Raw genomic sequence first — 23,215 nt, 5'->3', positions numbered from 1 at the left:
TATTGTGAATAGTGCTGCAGTGAACATAGGGGTGCATAAGTCTCATTGTATTGTTGATTTCAAGTGATATGAAACTCTTATTTTTCAGGTATCCATCACGAATTGAAAAAATTGACTATGAGGAGGGAAAGATGTTGGTCCATTTTGAGCGCTGGAGTCATCGTTATGATGAATGGATTTACTGGGATAGTAACAGATTGCGACCCCTTGAGAGACCTGCATTAAGAAAAGAAGGGCTGAAAGATGAGGAGGATTTCTTTGTGAGTAGCAAACTTTTTCCATTTGCTAGATGTGTAATGATATATTTTAAAAGGAATTCTGTTAAATTTACAAAAGCTTGTTTTTATTAAGGAAATGCTTATTTTTTTATACATGGTATTGATCTTAAAAGTTGTTTAAAATAGGATTTTAAAGCCGGAGAAGAAGTTCTGGCTCGTTGGACAGACTGTCGCTATTACCCTGCCAAGATTGAAGCAATTAACAAAGAAGGTATGTATTTAAATGATCTGAGATTTAAAATGTTATCAATAGTAAAATTTAATTGTATTTCTAATTTTAATTAATGTATGTAATTGTTACATATAGCTGTTACTTCTCTTTGTTTTATACTTAATGAATTTCAGGCCAATATTCTTTTTTGGGGAGCATTTACTTTGTTATGTGTTGTATAGAATAAGAGGGCACATTCTATACTTACTGCCTAAATAAACTGTTTAAATTAATGGAGGTAAACGGTTAAGATTTTTCAGCTTTCAGTTCACAGGTGTATAATATGCATTTTGTTTCTACTTCTCTGTTTCTGTTTTGTTGGCTAAGTTATTTTTATGAGCATCTCAACCAGAGTGTGAGGAAAGGTTAAAGATACAGGGAAAGTCAAGTCAGTTCAACTTGGAAGTGAAATACAGTACAATATTTTCTGTGAAAAGAGTGGGGAACTTCAGCAGTTAAGGATTTCCTTTTTTGCATCTTTCCTCCATCTTTTTTTTCTTAATTTCTATAGGTAATTGCGAGTTAATTTTCCTAATAGCCTTTTTGATATCTAATACTGATACTGAGCAAAAATTACTGAATTGATTAGAAATGTTGAAAATAGCACAGAAATCAGTGTGTTAGTGTAGCATAAGATGAGTAAATCTGTTGGACAGACAATGAATTTTAAAAAAAGAACTTGTAGACTGATGAATTTGGAAAGGCATGAGAACTAATATTTAAATTATTATTGGAAATATGCTTAAATATAAGTAAGGGGACACTTCCTTTAAATGGAATCTTAAAAGACAAACAAGTTAGCTAGATAAAGAAGGAATGAAAACGCTTTTCTGGCAGAAGAAATGGCTAATGTAAAGAATGGAAGATGGGCGTGCGATTTTCCAGGAACTGCGAGTGTTCCCTGTGACTGGAGTGCAGGACTCCTTTAAAGGGAACAGAATAGCAGAGGAGGGTGGAGAGGGAAGCAAGGGTCCGTGTATGAAGTATCTTGTAATCTTGCTAAAGAATTTGAATTTTGCTTGGAGGTGATGCGATCCATGGAGGGGATTTAAGCTGAGGATTTAAATTAACAACAAACTTGAGAAAAAATAGGAGGTAAGAGAAGATAGACGAGCAGGACATTTAAAAAGAGATATAATAAAGAATGGTAGGTATGAAAAAGTAAATTGTGGTTGTCCAGTTAAAAACTATGATATAACTTTACAAAGGCCTTATTTCAATTTCTTGTTTTAGTGAATTGAAATAACAAATAGGACTATGATTTTATTACCAATAGTCACCATATTACCAGAAGAGTTCAGGGACATCTCAGTTGATGGGTTTGCGGGTTACTTTTCCTTTTCTAGGAGGACCTTTATCTCACTGTGCACTTAACAGTTGTGGAGAGCTGTGTTACGGAGTTTATATTCCCATGTCTTACACACATAGGCTCCCCAAGTTTCTAGCCCAGGGCCTAGCACCAAGTAGGCAGTCAGTAACAATTTGCAGAAGGAAAGGAAGAATTAATGAATCGGTTCTCTTGGATAATAGGATCCATCCTAAACAAAGCGAAATTAAACAATGCTGTCTATTTTAATTGAGAGTGGTTTCTTTAAGTGTGGAGAGCTTGGGGACCTTCCTTCCATGCTTAAAGCTCTATGGTAGTATGCGCATCTAAGTACGTGCTTACACACATACCACACACTCAGAAGCAAAACCGCTCTCATTCTTTATCCTGTCCCATTTGTTCATGGGCTTGTAATATAGAAAATTAAGCTTACATTAGTGGAAGAGTGATGGAACTGATTGTAATCTCTGTCATTTCAGGAGTAGTATGAGTGAGCCGTTAGTGAAATATTGGCAGATATATTTGCTTTTTAAAAAATCTCCACTAGATGTATTTAGTTTGTGATTTCTGTATGCCCCACGTGATAGATGAGCCTGCCCCCACCTCTACAAAGAAGGAAGCCCTCAAGAAGCCTTGTATTCACTGCAAAGGCTAAACAAAACTAGCAAATGTGAGTATTTAGGTATTTGTAATATGTCTTAAAGAAGTTGAAGAGAAGGGGCAAATCAGTGTAGACTGGAGAGAGCAGAGAAGTTTTCAGATGGTGAGTGGAATTTGAAGAGCTGATCCTTGAAGAGTGGGATGGAGTTAGGGAAAGAGAAGCGGATCACAACAGAGGATACAGTGTGAGCCACAGCAGGCAGGGGTGAGTGCACGTGAGCGTAGTGAGAGCCCGCTCTGGTCTGGAACGCCGTACTGAAGACAGGGGAGGACGTTGCAGGATTGATGGTTGTGTGAGGTGTATGTACCATTGGCATTCTCACAGTTTTCCTAATGTCTTTATATCCTTGCCATTCAATGGATAGTTTTTTTCCTAACTTGGGTTTAAATCTTTATATCTGCAGTATTGTGTTTTATGCTAAGTATGGAAAGATATGTAATCAAATGGTGTTATTCAAGTTACAAAAAAAAAAGTCTTTGCACATATGTCATTGGCTTTGATGCCAGCTTCAAAGCCAGTCATACCAGTTATCACGTTTATTGTTTATACTTCTTTTTAAAGGTCAAAATATCTGTTTACTTAAAGTGGCACTCTGCCCTCATTTGTACAGGAAATGATAGAAAAACATTGGAATTTCCATAAGATAAAATTTATGTAGTTTGTATGTTTTCTAATAGTACTGACTTTTATTGACTTGAAAGCATGAAGTCTGTAAGAAAAAGTGAATGTGCTTTGTAATAGTCATGCAAATGGAATCTTGAGTCCTAAAAGCAGGATGAGTTAGTGGGAAGGGCGTGGGGTCGGTGGTGTTAGTTATGGCTGTGCAGCTGCTTAGCTGGCTGTCGCTGGATGCAGTTTTTAGCCTCCCTGGAATCCAGTGTTCTAATCTGCACAGGAAGACTTTTATCTAGATCATCTGTAAGGTATTTTCTAGCTTAAAAGCCTGTGAATCTTTAATTCTCATTTGCCAGTTCATTAATATTTGCCAAAGGAATAGTTCTTTCCTGAGAAAATGATTTTTTCTTCTATCAGATCTTTCTCTGTTATTTAGAAACTTTGAAAGAGAACAAATGATAACTCTTATAGAAATATTATACATTTCTGTAAATAATGATTTCATTTTTGTCAGGTATAACTTGCCTGACATATTATTTAAACATATATTCAAATTATTACACAATAAATTTTAAAATCCTTGAGTCAAAATCAGAATTACATGCATTTAACTTGTCAACATTTAATTGGTGCACTTGTTAAGGGAAATCACAGTTGTTTTTAGGGAAAAGAAGGAAAGAGAAGATAAACTTAATGTCATGGCGTTCTTAACAGGGGTGTATGTTTGCAATTATTACAATTACAGAGTATTTCTATCAAGGCATTACTTGTTAGATTTCAAGTGTTGCTGTAAGACTAAATTGTATTTCCTAATGATTCTGACTTGCTCCTGTTTCAGGAACATTCACAGTTCAGTTTTATGATGGAGTAATTCGTTGTTTAAAAAGAATGCACATTAAAGCCATGCCTGAGGATGCTAAGGGGCAGGTAAGAGTGTTCAGCATTCCTAGCTACACAAAGGGGTCGCTTCTTGAATGGTGACTGAGCAAAAAATATATATATTTTAAAATGAACTAATTGTAGGATTATGTGCTGATAGCCCCAAATAGCAGCAAGAAAAAGAAGCTTAGAATGTAAAATAAATCATACACTTGATTTTTGCTTATTTGGTTTTAGACCTGCTAAAGTTATAGGTCACTAGTTTCTGTTCCAGGTGAAATCCCAGCATCCACTAAGCTGGTGTTGTCCTATCGACCCAGCTGGATCGTGTAACCAGTCTATGGGAAGTGAGGTAAGTGCCTTTTTTTAATTTCATTTTGTTTTTTCTGGTATATAGTATCATTTAGAAAGTTAATTTTTAATATAAAATTTTATATTGAGTTTATCTTCTTCTTTCCTTCTATAAATCATAGTCATTAATCATCTTTTAAAAGGCGCTTACCTGACACTCTGTAGGCTGTTTCAGGTAGGGCTCTCTGAGTCATGATGTAAGCAGTGTATTACATGCTTTGTCACTGCTCAAAGCAAGAATGAACGGTAAGCATTTGAAGGAGAATCTGGGATGAAGTTAAAACCGTGAATTCCATTGGTTGAATATGTTTCCTGAAATACTGGAAAGAAAAGGTGCCAATAGAAATTTAAAATATTTTCTTTTATGTTCTGCTGTTATTTGGGATTTTCAGCACCTGGACCTACAATTAATTTTCAGAAATTGCAAGTAATCTATAAAAATGTCTTAATGTAGAAATATGCTACATATTTGTTCCATCCCATGCAGTGAAAAATGTCATCCTGAACTGTGTTGAAATCACCTGGTTAGCTCCAGTCAAGTGTGTACATTTAGTCATCTAGACATGTAGACCACTGCATTTAAAAAATCAGTCCTGACATCTTCTGAGAAGTGCGATTGTTTTAAATCACCTTGTTTTCAAAAATTTAGTTTTGAAATGATCAGCTAGCGGAGGTTTTTTCCCCGGTTAATATGGAAATGCAATTTAAAATGGAAATACTTTTGATCAGGAAATTGCTTTGTGTCTTCCTACTTGTATGTATAAATAAAATATTCTTTTAAGCATTCAGTGGTGTGATTTCTTGGTTATTGCCTAGAAAGACTGATTAAAACATTGGGAACTTAGTTTAATATATATTTGTTTAATTAAACAAAATTCTCAACTTTTTTGTTTCAAAACTATTATTTTGTTCCTCTGGTTATTCAGATGTTTCTGAGATGGCACAAACCATCTGGCACACATCGTGATGTATGTTAGCATTAAAATCAATGCCGAAACATAGACTACTGGAGAAAAGATGGGTAGCTGTATATTTCCCTTAATTTTACATTTTTCTTCATAATTTTTATTTACAAGCACATAAAAAATATTTGTAGAGTTGTCTTTTATAACGTGCTCTCATTTTATGAGTGTCTTTTTTTTCCCAACAAGTTTTTGACTTGTTTTCATCTAAAGCGGGAGTTGTTTGGGCAGTGCTAAGAGAATCCAGCTTTGCATATTACCTTCTAGATTTTGAGTACTTGGAGAATTCCTTTATAAAGATAGACAGTAAAATTTTTTTTTACAAAACAAGCAAAAGATAAGGCATCAAATGCACAATGGAAATGTTCTGCTCTAAACTTTCTATAGCTTTTTCTCTCCTCTCTTCTTCTTGAGAGTGTACTGATAGGAAATTTACACCAGAACTCGCTAGAGTTAAAGAGTGAGTTGTCTCATAAGATCCATTACTAGTTAGAAAACATTTTTTCTGTCTATTGTTTTATTTGATTTTCGTAGCAAATCCTTTGATGCAGGTATGATTCATATTTCTGTTTTACAGTTGAGGAATTCAGAAGTTAGAGAACTGACTGATGTACTTTAAATTGCACTCAGCCATAATGTGCAGAGGGACCAAACTCAGATCTGATTTCAAACTGTGCTCACTATTGTGTTATCTACAGGGAACTTTGACGCATCTCATTAGTTTTAATTCATGGAAGGATCACACCAGCTATTTTTGATAGTGCATCTTATTTAAAAACAGAAGAGCAAAATAATGGGAGAATTCTTTAATCACACAACTGCAGTGATTCCCATGATTATTAAAGTCATATGATCAAGAACTGTTTTTTATATCTAATTTTACTTTTACAAGGTACAACAGGAATCTCTCTCTCCTAATTTTTTCTTTATTGGAGATAGAAAACAACTGGGATGGAATTTACCCCTGGCGTTTTTCAGCATTTCTCAAACAACTGAAATTTTCCCACATTGTGGAACCCAGAATTAACTACTCTTCTCTGAATAAGACTGCAAATGTAGGATCTCTTCTGAGTTTAGCACTTTTCTCTGCTTGTCTGGTTGTTCTTATTCTTGTTTCTCTTGTGTCTTGTTGATTGCTCTCTCAGTCTTTTTCGTTGGCGGTGCTTTCTTTTTTCGCTGTTTAAACGTCAGTCTCAAGGCTTAACTTAGCCATAAAACTGTCAGCTGCCCAGATTGCTCCGTGACCCGTGAACCTCTTTCTCCTTCGTGTGCACTTGGACTGCCATGCCTTTCCTTAATGGTTTTCCTTTTGCTTGGAGTGCCCTTTTACTCCTTTTCCTCTGCGCTTTTCCCTAGTAAATTCCTACTTCAGGGTTCAACTCATCTGCCGTTTTCCCTGAAGCCTTGCCCTAGGCTTTCTCTTCAGTCAAAATTAATCTTTTCTCCTTCGTTCTTTCAGAATATTTTGTTTGTTTCCCTACTATCCCTCCTGTCACATTGTTTTATAGTTAATTTTATTTGCCTGTCAATTCCTTATGGGAAGAACCAAAAAGAAAGTGGTTGTAAGTAAAACTGGGGTTGGAGAATACTAGTGCATCTGTTTGTTTATTTGTTTTACAAACTAGAGATAGAAATATTTTTTTCACAACTTTGTCATAATTCACTTTCTAATAAGACTTGTACTGTGGACGTGGTTTAAAATACTGGGAAAGCTAGATGTTGGGTGTCTTCCAAGCAGGAGCAAAGATGTGGTCACCCCAGGGCCGAGGCGTTCCTGGGGTTTTTAGGCAGCATCTTTTAGCACCTGTTGTCTCATTAATGCTTTGCATGGTTCCTGGCATACATAATGGGGTATTCAATAGAGAATTGGTGAATGAACATGTTAGGTGCACTCTCATGATGTTTTCACTTCATTTCAATCATGGGGGAGAGACGTATTTTTATTCTTAAAGGCTTTTTGTCTTCACCATATATTTTCAAGAGTGAGCAGCCATCAACCTGTATTGCTTAATGACCTGTGTTAGTTAATGTTCCTTATGAGTTAAATGCATTTGATGTTGTGAAATTGTTTTTAGTTGCTTGAACTAAGAATTTAACATATTATGCGTTTGGGTTGTATTGGAATTGGTGATCTATTTGACAGCTTAGTGGCCTCAGTGGAAGATTAACTCTGTAGAGATATTATGAATATTTGTTTAAAATAAATCTTCTTGAATTGTAAAAATTTAAATATTAGTAGCACTTCTTTACATCTTTCCATATTTTTTACAATAAGCATTTTTAGTTAAAATGCGTAGTAAAATTACTTAGCAACAAACTGAAAAAATTAATACAGGAAAATAAATATTCCCATCTTGGAAGAATGGTAGCTAACACAGACCCTGGAAGTTGTAGAGGGAGGAAAATTAATCTGGAGGCTGACAGTGTATACTACTTTGCCTTGGTCAAGTCAAGTGGCTCTTTTTTTCTTTCATTAATAGTGTTAAGCTGTTGGGATAAATTGGTATCTGAATTTTAAAAACTTTAAAAAATATAGCAAAATCATACCTTGATTTCTGTGAAATTGACCATACTTTGAGTGGCATATTGTTCCTAATAAGGAATAGTAATTTGCTCAGTGGGAATACATTTCTTTTAATCTTTGAAAAATTGCAACATAGTCATTTTTCTCGTATTTCTTTGATGATCTACCCTATGACAGAAAAGAAATGCAACTCAGCATTTAAACCCTAAAGTACTAAGGCAGAATGTCATGTAATATTCCACGTTTGTCATAGGTTTCCTCTATTGTAGATTTTCTTTCTGTGAAAATATATCAAAGGAGTATTTATTATAGGATATTTTTCTATTTTATTTTAAGGTTATACAGTCCACCTAACCCGTTAGATTATTAAGTTTGATAATCTACCATGTCGATGATTTACCTTGTAAATATGGTTAATCCGATTTTTATATTTGTGTGTGAGTGAAAGTGGCTTTGAAAATGTGATACGTGTTTTTATTCATTAGTGTAATTAAATTTTGATTAATTTTTAATGCTTCACATGTTTTGTGTTTTTCCTTTGGAGGATTGGATAGCTTTAGTCAAAGCAGCTGCTGCAGCTGCAGCCAAGAATAAAACAGGGAACAAACCTCGAACCAGCGCTAACAGCAATAAAGATAAAGAGAAAGAGGAGAGAAAATGGTTTAAAGTACCTTCAAAAAAGGAAGAAACTTCAACTTCCGTAGCCACTCCAGAAGTTGAGAAGAAGGAAGATCTGCCCACATCTAGCGAAACATTTGGTACAGAATCTGTTCTTGCGTTCATTCCTCATGGCAGTGCTGAACTCATGTAGTGAATAAGTCAAACCCCTTGGCTACCTGTAGTTTGACTATATGGTTAAATTATTAGGCTTTTTTCCCTAGCGTAATATGATGGTTACGTTTTTTAGCATCTTATAAACGTGGAGATTAATGGTCTAAGATGGGTACTTGATGGTGGATGCCCTCAATATTCTTTGATAGAAATGAGTCGAGATTTTAATTTGTAACTTCTTGGTAGTAGGTTTTTGGTTTTTTTGTTTGTGTTGTGTTTTTTCTTTGACTTTTTAAATGCTTCTGCATGTATGTCAGTATATAATATGGGGGAAAAGCAGTAAGTCATTCCCTTTCTGCTTTTCTTTCCTAAAGAATAACTGCTTAGCAGTTTTTTATTTCTAATATATCTGTCTGGAGAGATTTGTATTTTTCAAAGTTCTTTGTCAAGCACTAGATTAAAAAAAATAAGTGCAAAGTATTTTTACTGTTTTGCTATTTAAAGAAAAATTGTGTGTTTTAACGTTGCATTATAGATAAACTCTCATATATGTATTCTATTAAAAGTAGGACTTCATGTAGAGAACGTTCCAAAGATGGTCTTTCCACAGCCAGAGAGCACATTATCAAACAAGAGGAAAAATAATCAAGGCAACTCCTTTCAGGCAAAGAGAGCTCGACTTAACAAGATTACTGGTAAACTACGATGCTTCTTTTTGGGGGGAATGGAGGGTTGGATTTTAGAGTAGTTTGTTTTTAATAAAGCAAAATGTGTCTTTTGGTTTAGTGTAACTAACTGGTTAATAGGGAAGACAGTTGTTTTATGTTTCTTCAAGATCATCTTTCAATACTGTCAGCTTTTTCTGTTGTGAAATGTGAAAAATATCACATATCCTCTACCTACCTCACAGGGATGTTGTGAGGATTGATGGGGTCAAAGGTTACAAAATTCCACAGTTTTTAAATCACCTTGTGGGTAGAAGTAGTTTATGTAAGAATTGAATTAACTGCTTTTGTCAATCTGAGGTGACATAATGTCTGAGGTTCTAAATGTTATTTTACAAACATTCTTACTCTTGACCAGTCTCATTAAGGATGGTAACATATATGGTTCGAAAGATGGATGCTGAATTAAATTCAGTTTCTGAATCTGTTAATTCCTGATGGACAAGTACTTCTATAAGTTCTTTTAGTTTCTATCCTTATCTTCAGGTTGGTCTCTAGAATCTGGGCTTCTGTCTCTGGGCTTTGTTGTAATTTAGGAAGTAGTTTGCTAGGATGGTGAAAAACAGTGAGAAGTCTAGCTTGGTTAGTGTTTGTCGAAGAAGGGATTTAAGTTTTAAAATTGGGGCCAGTCATACTAGGCCTCATCACTTCCAAGACTTATTCAGCCTAATGATCTCTGGTCTTAAAAAGAAATTGTAAACATATCCAATTTTTGATTTTTCTGAGTATATGTTAAAAGGCGAGCTAAAATACTTTATTCAGTCGTATGTTCTTATTTTAAGGACAAAATGGTTTTCAGTACCTTTGGCCTAATAAAGCTATATAAATCTTTGTCGGCATTCTAAATAATTTAAAGAAGATTGATTTCGTTGTCAGATCCAAGAATAATGTAAATTAAACATTTTGACCATTTTCTAAAGAGTGGAGGAAGCCCACTGAAAGATGCCTCTGCAGCTGAGGGTTCCTTAGAACCCCTGTTTAAGTATAGGCTTCATCTAAGTGATTATCGTTGGTTTCAGCAGGTGAGAATATTTAGTCTTTCTACTTGTTAATATTATTTTTGTGCCTTTCTCTGATAAAGAATATATTTGGCCCCAGGACAGGAAATATTTCAAATCAATTCACCCATTCCAACTTTTCCTTAGAAAATGTTAGCTTTGGAGAAAGCCAAAATGTTATCCAAGTGGTTATTATGATGGCAATTTGAAACTTCAGTTTTGCATTAGAATAATGGAATCCAGTGCTTTGTACGGTGGAGAAGTGAAATAGTGCTTCTAACTCCTGTGATACCAAGATTGAAACCACTCTATTGGAGGAGCCAAAATCAAGGAAGATGGAAATGACACTGACACTGCACCTGCCAGCTTGCCAACATCACAGTTTTTCCTACAATCTGGATAACCCGATTTTAGTTTCAGGCAATATACTGTTACATGTGCATTACTGGACACACAATGATGCGTTATCTCCACATGGCTTTGAAAAGACAGTAGTGGGAAGAAAAGAACCATTTTAGCATGTACCTCAAGGAAGTTCTAATACTGGTTGCTTAGTAACACCTTGTGCTTCCGTGGAGGGACTTTGTCTGCACTTCTTGAGAATCTCAAATGGACAAGTGATAGTTTGGTAGCAGTAGAAAAGCGTAAGGTTTTACGAAAGTGAAACTGTTATGATCTTTTGCTTTTATTTACTCAGAAGATTTTGATGTATGTTAATCCTTTTAATAGTTCATCTCTCTGCATCTGTTTCTGATTTCGTGTTACAACTCTATCATGCAAAAACACAATAGATAATATAAGATTGTCTTCAATGGTTGAAACTCAGGCTTGCCTCTGTACAGTAAATTTCATTTGTAGACCATAAGAAGAGATGAGAACTAATATAAAATAGTGATTTCATTATGGAATTATGGTGTATTTTAAGTTTATCACGCTCGTTTATGTGTCTTTTTGTCCCGTCACTGCTGAGAGGAATAGGGCACAGTCATGGCAGCATCTCATGCTGCTCTGATGTATTTCCCCCAACTCCGTTTTATTTATTTTTTGAATAGTTCTAGTTGGAAATAAGTGGACCAGCCACTGGATAAAATTAATTTATTCACTGTCTCTGTTCCCTTCCCCATATACACACCCTACAGAGATTCTACACCTGATTTCTCTGCAAGGAATGGTATAGGATGGCTCTGTTCAAGGTTTCTGATTACGTAGACATTGAAATTACAGTTGTATATATACATGTTCTTCCAGAGTCTGATTTTTCGTTATGTAATGTACCTCATTGATAGTTATGTACTTTATGCATACTGATTTAGAATACACAATTTTACAAAAAGGATCAAGAGTCCTACTTTGGGACAAAGTGGCAAGCAAATTTGAATGGCTTTTAAAATACAGGCTGTCAAGGGAGTAAAAGAAGAAACATCAGCAGTTGGTACCTGGTCTGTTTGTAATAGTTCTAGGAGTTCCTAGAAGTTCAGCCAGCTGAGAGATGTTTGTGCAGCTTAACGAATTTTAAAAATAATTTTAAAAACAAGAGGTTTGAATTGGCCAGTAATATCTTGTTGATAATAATATCAGGATTATTTGATTCTTAATCTCAGCAAGAATGTTGCGTTTTTGGAATCCCTGGATGAAAAGTAAACCACAAATTTAGCCATTTTGTTCTTTCTTTCCTCCTGTTGGTCATTCCGGGGTGCTCTGGTCTCTACTCTGTTTATTCCTTTGGCAGGGAGAGACCAACTATATATTTTATAGCTGAAGTAGCGTATTGAGAAATTGTAACTTTGTGGCTGGGACTCATGAATACTTGATACTCTACCTGATGCTTAAGTAATTTTTTAAACTATATAATGCATTCTGTTAAGATAATTACTCTGTAGATATATTCTTCTGGAGGAGGACCTGTTAGTAATATATTGATAATTAATACATATTTGCAAATAACTAAAATTAATTTCATTTCTATCTATGTTTTTCCACTTCTTCTCATTGTCTGAGGACATTGTATTTCTCCCTGGAATGTTAGCAGGTCAAGATGCAGATTTTGGACTGCCTCTTAAGGCGGCAGTCGTCAGAGTCCTCTCCTCGAGGACACGTTTTATTTTTTGCCCCCTTTTGCTGTTTATATTTGGTAATTCTTTTATAAGTTGGTATGCATGTGAAGTATGAAAAGCTTTGTACTGATCACGTTTGAGGTTTTTTGTGAGGAAGATTGGCCCTGAGCTAACACCTGTTGCCAATCTTTCTCTCTTTTTTTCTCCCCAAAGCCCTAGTACATAGTTGTCTATCCTAGTTGTAAGTCCTTCTAGGTCTTCTCTGTGGGATGCCCATGGCTTGATGAGCGGCGCTAGGTCTCTGCCCAGGATCCGAACCGGCGAACCCTGGGCCGCTGAAGCAGAGCGCACAAACTTAACCACTTGGCCTCGGGGCCGGCCCCACATTTGGGGCTTTTGAATTCACTAGATACCAAGTATTTTCTAATCTCATTTTAAGTATTTTTTTATTAAATACTTTTTATATGAACATTACAAAGCTTTATTTTTCCTTCACAAACCATTAAATGGGAATTGCTTTTAATTAGTTGGATCTGTAATATCCTAATTTAAATTCACAGAGTATAGCTGAATTATTTGGTTTCTTTTAAAACTTGTAGTACCTTATTTCTAATTTTGTAGTTTGTGATCTATTCCACCTATTGATGAGATTTAAATAGCATTTCTACCACTTATATGAAGGGAAACAACATATAAGATATTTAATAGCTTGAATAGCAAATATTTTTCTTTTTTGAATAATTCTTAGAAGTACAACCTCTACTCAGTTCCCTGCAAAAGAAGAACTTGATTCTCTAATTATTTTTCTCTGTATTTCAGTAGTATTGATTCTCAAAATATTAGAGAAGAAAAACCTTGTGAATGTGGTTTTAAATGTTAAAAACATACTCAATGCCATGTATTTTTCAGTCATCTAAAATTATGTTTAGAAGTTCTATATAATTATGATTGAATTTAAGGTTTATAAACTTTTTTCCATAAAATTATTTATATATTGGGTTGTTTTCCCCATTTAAGTATATTCTTGATATTGTGTGAGACTGGAATGAACTATGTAGATTGTTATCTCAAACTGGACCAAGTACTGGTTTTAATACCATTCATTGATGTATCAAAATCGTTGTTTTACACTATGCCTTTTCTCTTCTACATTACAATTCCAAGGGCTAGATGTTCAACTTTCCAATCAAGGAAAGGTGCCTTTTGCCTAATTTAACACTTAGCTCTAATACTACTTAAACAGTACAATTTTAATTTGCATTCCTGCTTAGAATACTTAAAATCTTTGAAATAGTTATCTGAAAAAGTCAACAGATGTTGCTACATGGATAGCTCAAATTTATCTGGTCTTTGGGGGCACCTATTTTCTCCTTTTAAATATTCTGTAGACAGCTTCAATAATGTAGGTGGTGTAATTTCTGTAGTAAGTTATTAAGTTGTTGATTGTTAAACATGCTTCCTTTGAAGCAAAGGTTTTGTGTGGTCAACTTTGAAATGACACAAAAATGATTTTGATGACATTTTGTGCACTTGGTGACCATAAGCAAAAAATAAATACTTGTAATTATACAAGGGTTATAAACCTGACTTCATTGCATTTACCTCTTAGGTGCTTAGCGAAGAATCTGGACCAAGTAAATGCCTTTAATTTATAAATTAAAGCAGATTTTTAATGCCTTGTAAAGGTAATTATATATGCTCCAGATAAAATAGTCTGTCTTCTAAAATTGAGAATTAGTGGTATACATTGGAGAAAATTGGAACTCCCAAATTATTTTATCATTTGTATAATGAGGCTGGAATATTAAGTAAGTTCAAATGTTGTAGGGAGGACCCACACTTTTTTTCCCAACCTAAAATTGATCCATCAATATTTTTGGCACTTTTGTAAACAGATAAACTACAACTGAGTATAGAGATAAACCCACAAAGCTTAGGTTAGAGGATCCAAGTGAAATTAAAAATTGGGAGCATTTTTTTTAGCCAATAATACAACAACAACAGTCTTATTTTATATTTTAGATGTTTGGAAGGATTTCTCACATCTTAATGTTCTGTATTTTATTTCACTTGTGTAGACAAAGCCCATATTCTGAGTATTAACAATCTGAGCAGTCTTAGGTTTCTGAACATTAAGCCATAGAAGTTAAATTTTTATAGAACAAATGTACATGCATGTGGTTGTTAAAGGATATCTTTAGGAGTAATATAAAAAGTAAAAACAACTGTGTCTAATTCTCAAGTTCTGATTCAGTCCCATGAGTCCATATTAGGGGCCTTTGTTTTTTGACAAAGTAAACTTTTTTTGACAAGTAAACTTGTGAGAATATTTACTTCCTAGATATTGGAGAGTATGGGGAATTTCAACTGCTAAAATTTTTGAGAAGTTAATTAGGGTGAAAGTCAGTATTTTTTCTAATAAGCCATTTCTGTACAATTTTTCTCAAGGTTTGTTGGCATCCAAAGCTGTTGGGGTGGATGGTGCTGAAAAAAAGGAAGACTGCAATGAAACGGCTCCAATGCTGGAGCAGGTATGAAATGGTAGCATTTGATTTTTTCCAAGGTTCCCAACTGGAATGATCACGGAGCTATAGTATCCACGTAACTGAGATTGCCCTTTTGGTTAGATATGGGAATGGGAAGCTAATTAATTGATGATATATTTTTAACTCTGCCTCCTCCAAGGTGTACAGATAAACTACAGACGTCATTAGCGTTTGTTTTCAATAGACTGGCATTAAAGCCTTTGTCTCCAACATTTGAAGGCCTGGAGACAGGCATCCCAGGGTATAAGCTTCCAGCTGGATCACCTTTAGCTTACAAAGAGACCCTTACACAAATACTTTCCATTTGTGAGTTAAAACAGGGTTTTTTGACATCCAATAAAGCTTCTTTTGTAAGAAGTTTCTTTTATATTGTAACAATTGGTGTTGTTAGACTGGCTATGTGTTTTATGAATTGATCAATGAGCCATACATTTTTGCTAGGATGTATATTTTAATAACTACAAAAAAAGAGAATTTAGAAAAACTATTAAGGGTCTGTCTTTAAACCACCTAATAGAGGAATTTAAGAGTGAAGGTTGCAGCTGCTGGGTTTGGCCTTGGCTGCCTTCGGATTCCCCACAATACGTGTACATAATGAACTGTGCATGCTTTACACTCTAAGGGCTTAACTTCTCGGGCACTGTAAGACTCTGAGAACACAGTGATAGCCATAACTGCATTTCCTTGGTTCTCCTGTTTTAAAATCTGAGCCTTAATGTAGTTTTAATATATCTTTTTTGTATTATTTTAATTTTCTTTATTAGTAGCCTAATAAAGAAGACTTTAAAATGAATATCTTTTGCTCTTCTCTATATGCATTTTAAAAAAATAGTCCAAATTTAATTGATATTGTATTGAGTTTTTCAGGGTTATTTTAGGCCTGATTTGATAAGAGTGCGTTGTTTTGGTGCCTCCATTAATGTTGTATTAGATCAATGGTCTTTTAAATTGATTAATATGTCAGCGAATCACACCTTCTGATTTTCTGTGATCATCAAACGGTTAAGTCTTTGCCGTTATTGTCAGTATATCAACCAAATTTTAAATGACTTTTTTACTGTGTATTACTATATTCAGCATCCCAGATAATAACAATATTTTGTATCTTCACCACTGTTTATGGTATTCTCAGAATGCGATAAATCAGGGACTTGGGTAATAAAATGTTTCTGGAAAATTCATTACAATGTCAATCTTTCATTATGCACAATCCTGCTGAGGTGAATGTGATTGTGAAAATTATTTATTATATGTGAAAGTTAGTGTAGAGGGCAGTGCCCATTTCAGAGAGAAGTACAGAAAACAACATTTTGAAATTGAGTTTAAAAAAAGTAAGAAAGAAATATTGGGTAACTCGGCTGTTTCTCTTTGCATAATTAAAACATTTTTGAGAGTCCTTGCCAGTTTTGTAACAAAGAGACCAATAATCATTAATGAAAACTTTGTAAATTATTTTAGATTTTTAAGGAACATCATGCTGCTCCCTCATTTTTTGTCATTCAGGTTGATTTCAATGTGGAAATGTTTTGTAATCAAACTTAATTTTTATGCTAAGTGTTTGCCCTGCTTCAGAGTTAAAAAGCCGAGTTATAAAACTCTTAATTATATCTCAATTGGTATCAATAATAGACTTAAAGGAGAGGTATTGATGGTCACTGACCTCTGTTGTCCTGATGAGTAAAGTCACGTCATTCACGGCATAGATCTATAACAGGCCTATAGCCAAAACTTACTGTGTTAATGAATTTATTTTATTTACATAAAAAAAATTCAAACTCTGTGGTCTTGAACCCCAATTCTCAGATTATTAATTATAGATTAATTGTATTAGGGAATTGTCATGTTATATTTACTTTTGGATAAAACCTGCATTAGATGCATAATTCAGTAAGTTTTTAAAAATGTTAATTTGTCCTTGTTTAGAAGTTAAGCACCTTATCAAGATATTAATTTAAGTTTTAAAATCTTGTTTTATAACTTTGTAACTCAAGAGTAATGGATGCTGTAGTGATGTCTCTCACAAATGTGAAGATGAACAATAAAATTGTTGATTTACAAGGAATGGCTCTAATTACTTTTCTGGCAACACCTTTTATGATAAGCTTAGGAATCCTTTCCATTTATGGAGTACTTTTTCAAATGATTCATCTGCACTTGGACACATGTGATCAGTAAATTCAAGAATAGCAAGGATGACAACTGAATGGGACACTTGACACTAGCCCTTTTATGTGGTATGTTCAACATGCCATCTGTAGAACATTCGAAAATGCCCTACTTAATTATCAAATATACACTTTTTTTTCCACCATAATTTGAGCACCTTGTATTTTAATGGGAACAGAAAGCTATTTGATCCCCAGACAATTATCTTTCATATTCCAGACAGCTGCAGACTACAGACCTGATGGTCATCCCTCACAAAAGATCGAAGTAAAAAGGGTTTTTGGGGACAAGCTTGTTTTTTATAGTGCTAGCAATTGGATTCTTTCTAGAATCTTGTCTTAGTATAGATTTAAATAAATGTGTGTCTCCTATTTTGCTCTCAGATACGTCTATCAGAAGGACACAGTTTAGGCATTCCCACACCATAGATTGCGAATCCATCCAATGTGGCTATTCTCTGTTGTCTTTGGACACATTCATATATATTTTCACATATGTAGGAAATTTACTGCCAAGTGAATAAAGATATTCTTTATGAAAGAACTGACAAAGTTCTAATTTTTTTTTAAAAGTATCAGTTGGCAGGAAGAAGGTAAAAACTCTCATCTAAGAATGCGACGTATTTTGTTTTTAAATCCAATGTTTTTAACTTACACTTGGTTTTACTTCTTGGTTTTTTTTTTGTTGCTTGTTTTGTATTGTTTTTTTAGTCTTTTAACTCTGTATTGCTGGTAGCTTTGATTTCATGATGCATTATGCTTATGAAACTCTAGCTTTCAGCACTAAAATGAGTTAAAGATAATGTTTCGTTAATTTGGTCATTGTTTTCCTGTTGAGATCTTTCTTTAAAGGGAAACTGTCTACTTAGACCTCCACATTCAACTTGATAAAGTAAATTATTTTATAAGAAAACATCTGAAAGTCAAAAGCTTAAGTGTATTCCTCTAATGCTCAAAAACATGAAATTCTGTTTATTTACCTTATTATTATTGTCATTGATAATTATGGTTTTAAAAGAGATATGTTTCAGTTTAATACTGAAGATATTTGTCCGTTAAGATAACATTTTGTATCTTGAAAATATGTATAATATATTTTTAAAAAACCAAGTCTAGACTAAAAGTTGACAGCATCCCTTTAAAGACAGCCTATTCAACTTTTAGTTAATAATTTGTGGGGTTCCTTTTGGTTTTTCATTTGTAATAGAAATGTTATATGTTGCTTAACAATGTTTTTGGATACTAAAGTTGCTTAACAATCAAAATAGAATACAAGAAAAAAATGAAGAAACCAAAATAAAAATATCAATTTTTTATTATTTATTCAGGCGATTGCACCTAAACCTCAAAGTCAGAAAAAAAATGAAGCTGACATTAGCAGTTCTGCCAACACTCAGAAACCTGCACTGTTATCCTCAACTTTGTCTTCAGGGAAGGCTCGCAGCAAGAAATGCAAACATGAATCTGGAGATTCTTCTGGGTGTATAAAACCCCCTAAATCACCACTTTCCCCAGAGTTAATACAAGTCGAGGATTTGACGCTTGTATCTCAGCTTTCTTCTTCAGTGATAAATAAAACTAGTGAGCACAGATTTTTAAAAAATAGTTACTTATCCTATAAGATACATTAAAGACAGTTTGATTGTAGTTATATTGTATTTTTATGAAGTTGCTTTTTAAAACTCAAGTGGCTATGATAGGGAAGGCTTGAAACTTTCAGGGGCAAAAGCCATATACAGTTCTGGCTGATTTGTTGTACAGACTGTACTGCTGGTTGAGAAACCTTACCATTTAATAACGCGAATTCCACTGTAGTTTGACTCTCCTCAACTAATAATCCAAGCGCAATGAGAGGCCTGATTCATTACAAAAAAGAAAAAAACAACCCAGAAAGAGAGAGGAAAAGACCCAAGGTGGATGCTTTTCCTTAACTCCTAAGACTTTCTTATGGATAGGTTTCTTGTCCCCACTTGCCTGTACCCCTCTGCAATATCTTTTCTTCTTATTCTAGGATTTAGAATGCAAGCTTCAGTTTAATGTTATTAATGAGAAGAATACTACTTGATCTTATCTTTAAAGATTTTACTGTTTCAATACTACTCATCTTTCAAGAGTTAACTTATTCTTTTTAAAAATAGTCTTCCACCATGGGTCTGGAGATGTATATGACAAAATTTGTGTTGACCTGTGTTTCTCGTGTTAGTTTAGAATTCTAAGTTAGAGACAGGTAAAACAGTGACCAGCTAAGTCACTGGGTAAGAGATACTTTTCTTTTGCTCTTCGTGTAACAAGTGAATTAGTCACCTGAATAGTAAGTGACTATGACTTGTTTTGTTATGAACTCTTCCATAGCATATCTTCTACAACAATTATAAATGTTAGTATTAAGAAGACTTTCATCAATCAAATATATCAACCTCCTCTTCCATTCAGTTGCCACATCTTCTACCAAACCGTATTTTTCAGTTTTTGATCAGGTTTTGGTACTTTTTGTTTTGATTTTTTTTCTTTGTAATTACATGAGTAGAAAGGATGGGAACAGAAAAACTGAATGGTTTTCTGATAGTAAGCTTCATTTCATTATGGCATTTATTGTGAAATAATGTCATTAGGAGTCACTACAATGTCGCATGACATTGATAAGTATTTTATTGTGAAATTGTTTTGCATTTTGGTATTATAACCACAATGTTACAGCAATTGAATTTTATTTCATTTTTTTTCAATTATCACTGTCCTTTTAATTTTGATTTTTGTAAAAATACTTTTAAATACTCAAAATGTCAGCCTTTTTAGACCTCTTTTGTTACGTCCTTCTAAATGAACATGAATATTTTGGCCTATGTAATCCTGCCCAGTCTCAATAATAAAAGATGTTTACATGCCGTGTAGAAAGAAGAAAACTAAAGGTTAAGAAAAAGACAAAAATTTCCAAACTTTTCTTTTATAACTAGAAAATACTTAAATGACTCGGCAAGTTAGTTAAAATAAGATAAGACACATGAGGGAAAGAACAGTATTATATTCTGTTATTTGCCCATAATAAGTACTTAAAGCTATTTGTGTTCAATTTTTTTTAATGAATCAGGCCCAAACATATGTTGATAAAAATCCATTTGGGAGAATGAGGGTGGGATAAAATTATTTACATTAGTTTTACTTTGTCAAGTCAAGTAAAGCACTAACTCTACAATGCATGTCAGATTTTTGTCACCTATGCCCCCTGTTTTTTCTTTTTTCCTTAGAATTTCTAGATTTGTAATGTAGCAAAAGGGATATATATATATATATATATATATACATATTTTAATCTTTGGCTATACAGAGACTATTTTCCCAAAGGAAAAATGGCAACTAACACAACGATCTGCAATGAGAGAATTAACTGTACTCTGTCACTTGGGAAACTACCTGAAATTAGTGTTCCATGTTATTTTCTTTTGTTTCTAGTAGGCTTTAGATTTTAGAAGTTTTGATTAACTCTTTTTGTGAATGAGGCACAGTTTTTGCCTTTGATTACTTTGGAACATGCCGTTCCTTGTGGATACCTTACAACATCAGAGGGCAGAATTTGAATCGTTTTTCCCATTTATCTCCTTAAATATTATAAGATGATGCTGGCATGTATCTGCTTCGTGAACATTGAAGATCTTTTTCTAGGTCCTCCACAGCCTGTGAACCCCCCTAGACCTTTCAAGCATAGTGAGCGGAGAAGAAGATCTCAGCGTTTAGCCACCTTGCCCATGCCTGATGATTCTCTAGAAAAGATTTCTCCTCCCTCTCCAGCCACTGATGGGAAAGTATTCTCTATCAGTTCTCAAAATCAGCAAGAATCTTCAGTACCAGAGGGTAATGTATATTGATTTCCTATAGAACCAAACGTAAAGAAGATAAAACACTAAGAGATAAAGATAATTAAAATATTAAGAAATTTCTACTTTTTCCTTGTTAATATCTTTTGGACTTAGAAGCACTTCATTTATTCTACAGATATTTATTGAGTGCCACCCTTGTGCCAGGCTCTGTTGAACTTATATAACATTTTAATCCACGTTGATGTTAACTGAGCCAGTTTGCGTATGTTAACGTTCTTTTACATTCTTTATTTTGTATAGTGCCTGATGTTGCACATTTGTCACTTGAGAAGCTGGGATCTTATCTTCCTCTTGACTTAAGTCGTGGTTCGGAAGTTACAGCACCGCTAGCCCCAGATCCCTCTTACCATAATGAATGTCTCAGGGCAGAAAAGGGAGAAACACAGATGCTTACAAATCCTTCTTCCAAAGCAATAACTGATGGAAGAGGAGCTCCAACAGCATCAGGTAAAGAGGATTCATTTTACTAGTAGCTAGGCTTGCTTTTATAGGGCATAGCATTTTGATGTATATTTACATTATTTTATTATGTAATTCCTCCTCATAAATGCTTTTAGGTAATGTGTATGGGAGGTAGGGTTTCTGTATTTGAGTTCTTTTCTGTGGCCGTTTACTATCATATTCCCTGGACATACTTATTGTTCTGTCACTTTAATCTACTTCCTTTTGCCTGCTTCTTTCTTATATTGTATTTCTACTAAATAGGAATTATTAGAGCTGAATATAATTACAGAAGTTCTTGGTTTTGAAGCCAGAGCATAATTAATGGGATCAATACTGAAGTTTAAGGATTTTAATAGAATTTAATGTTTAAGATATACTTAGCTTAAATTTAACTATACACGTGTATCTTAAATATAATCCCATATTTTGGGGTAGAATCTCCCAAATTTAAATGTAATTTGTTATAACATTATTTTGGGTGTCTAGTATATAAAATCAGCCATGCTTGGTAATACATTTTGGGGGTGATTATATGATATTTATCTTAATCTGAAACCATTTAGAGGTGTTTTATCAAGTTGTTATTTTAATCTAAACAGAATATTAATTTGTATTTCTCTTATATGGTTACATTGTTTTATATGGAAGTTTTACAGAATTTTAACCTCAACCAAAGAGTGTGTATAATTAAAAAAAAGGCAAATACTAATTTCAGATGCTTTTCCAGTAAATTACTAATTTAGAATTAGATGGATGAAAGAGGTCTGAATTGAGTCAGTTTTGAAATGAAGAAAAACAACTGTTTCTTAATTTGGAGCCAATAGTATTGAGGATAATTGTTTTTAATAGCCTCTTCCCTGAAATCACTTTATCAACTTCTTGGATGAAGCATAAAATAGAGCTTGCTCTTTTCTGGTGGTGGTATGTGTTAAAATAATTGAAGTAACTTAAGAAATATATACTTTTTAGATTACCACCTTTACCTTCTCTTATTCCTTCTTTCAAAGTAAAAATGTAACTAATACTAAATATACAATTGTCTACAATTCCATTTTATCAATAAAGATTGAAATTATTTTGTACTTGATAGTGTTTCCATATCTTGTTTCAAAAAAATCAGTGCCCAAATCTGAAGATTTATGTTTTGAAACATTTCTTGTCATTTTCCAAATCTGATCAGTTGTCTTTTGACTCTGTTTCTAAGCCCCTTCTATCCTTAGGGTAGTTGATTTTTCCTTCCCTTTTCCCACAAGATTTCTGAATTACCATTGGCCCTTTGAGATATCTTTCCTGGTGAAAGTCTTAGGCAGTTCTTTAACAATCTGGAGTTTGTTGCCGTACTGAATATGTGAAAAATGTGTTAAAGGTATACTGATCTATATCCATTTGGGAAATTATTTTTAGCTATGCATTCAACAGAAAGTTATTGGTACTCTTGTAGAAGTGGATGCCTTTGTTTTCATTTTGTCATCCGAATGCTTTCTCTAACAGAGCCAACCAGTTTTAGTTAAGGAGGGAGCCTTAGTTCTGTTGCTATTAGTTTTGTTACTATCTGGGAATGTTAACTGTTTTTCTTATTTATCTGCTGAATGTATGTATAACAGATTCTGAATTATTCTGACCTCGTTAAGGAGTTAAAAGATATGGAAGCTCAATGTATGGAAGAGTGAGCCAGTAACAGTCACAGAAGCGCTGATTTGTGGATGACTTGCCTGTGCCCGGCACTGTGCTAGTATTTTAAATAGATGAGTTTTAGTCTGACATCTTACATCAGCTTTACATTTACTTTTTAAAAACCTTTTTGTTTTAAAGTGTTTTTCAGGTTTTTT

At 33.9% G+C, this 23,215-nt stretch overlaps 1 protein-coding gene across 1 annotated transcript in view; it reads left to right on the top strand.

Annotated features, from left to right (window-relative positions):
• The window catches only part of PHF20L1 (PHD finger protein 20 like 1), a 73,262-nt gene that overhangs the window by 18,729 nt on the left and 31,318 nt on the right, over nt 1-23,215 (top strand). The window contains exons 3-12 of the mRNA XM_046641860.1: nt 89-260; nt 405-489; nt 3,931-4,019; nt 4,246-4,323; nt 8,353-8,566; nt 9,149-9,274; nt 14,805-14,887; nt 18,396-18,648; nt 20,728-20,916; nt 21,183-21,389. Coding sequence (XP_046497816.1) covers nt 89-260; nt 405-489; nt 3,931-4,019; nt 4,246-4,323; nt 8,353-8,566; nt 9,149-9,274; nt 14,805-14,887; nt 18,396-18,648; nt 20,728-20,916; nt 21,183-21,389 — 1,496 coding nt within the window. The remainder of the gene's footprint in view (nt 1-88; nt 261-404; nt 490-3,930; nt 4,020-4,245; nt 4,324-8,352; nt 8,567-9,148; nt 9,275-14,804; nt 14,888-18,395; nt 18,649-20,727; nt 20,917-21,182; nt 21,390-23,215) is intronic.

Source organism: Equus quagga, chromosome 16, assembly GCF_021613505.1.
Source record: "Equus quagga isolate Etosha38 chromosome 16, UCLA_HA_Equagga_1.0, whole genome shotgun sequence".
NCBI lineage: Eukaryota > Metazoa > Chordata > Mammalia > Perissodactyla > Equidae > Equus > Equus quagga.
Note: the sequence above shows the minus strand (reverse complement) of the source record. Positions and strands in the feature narration are given on the sequence as shown.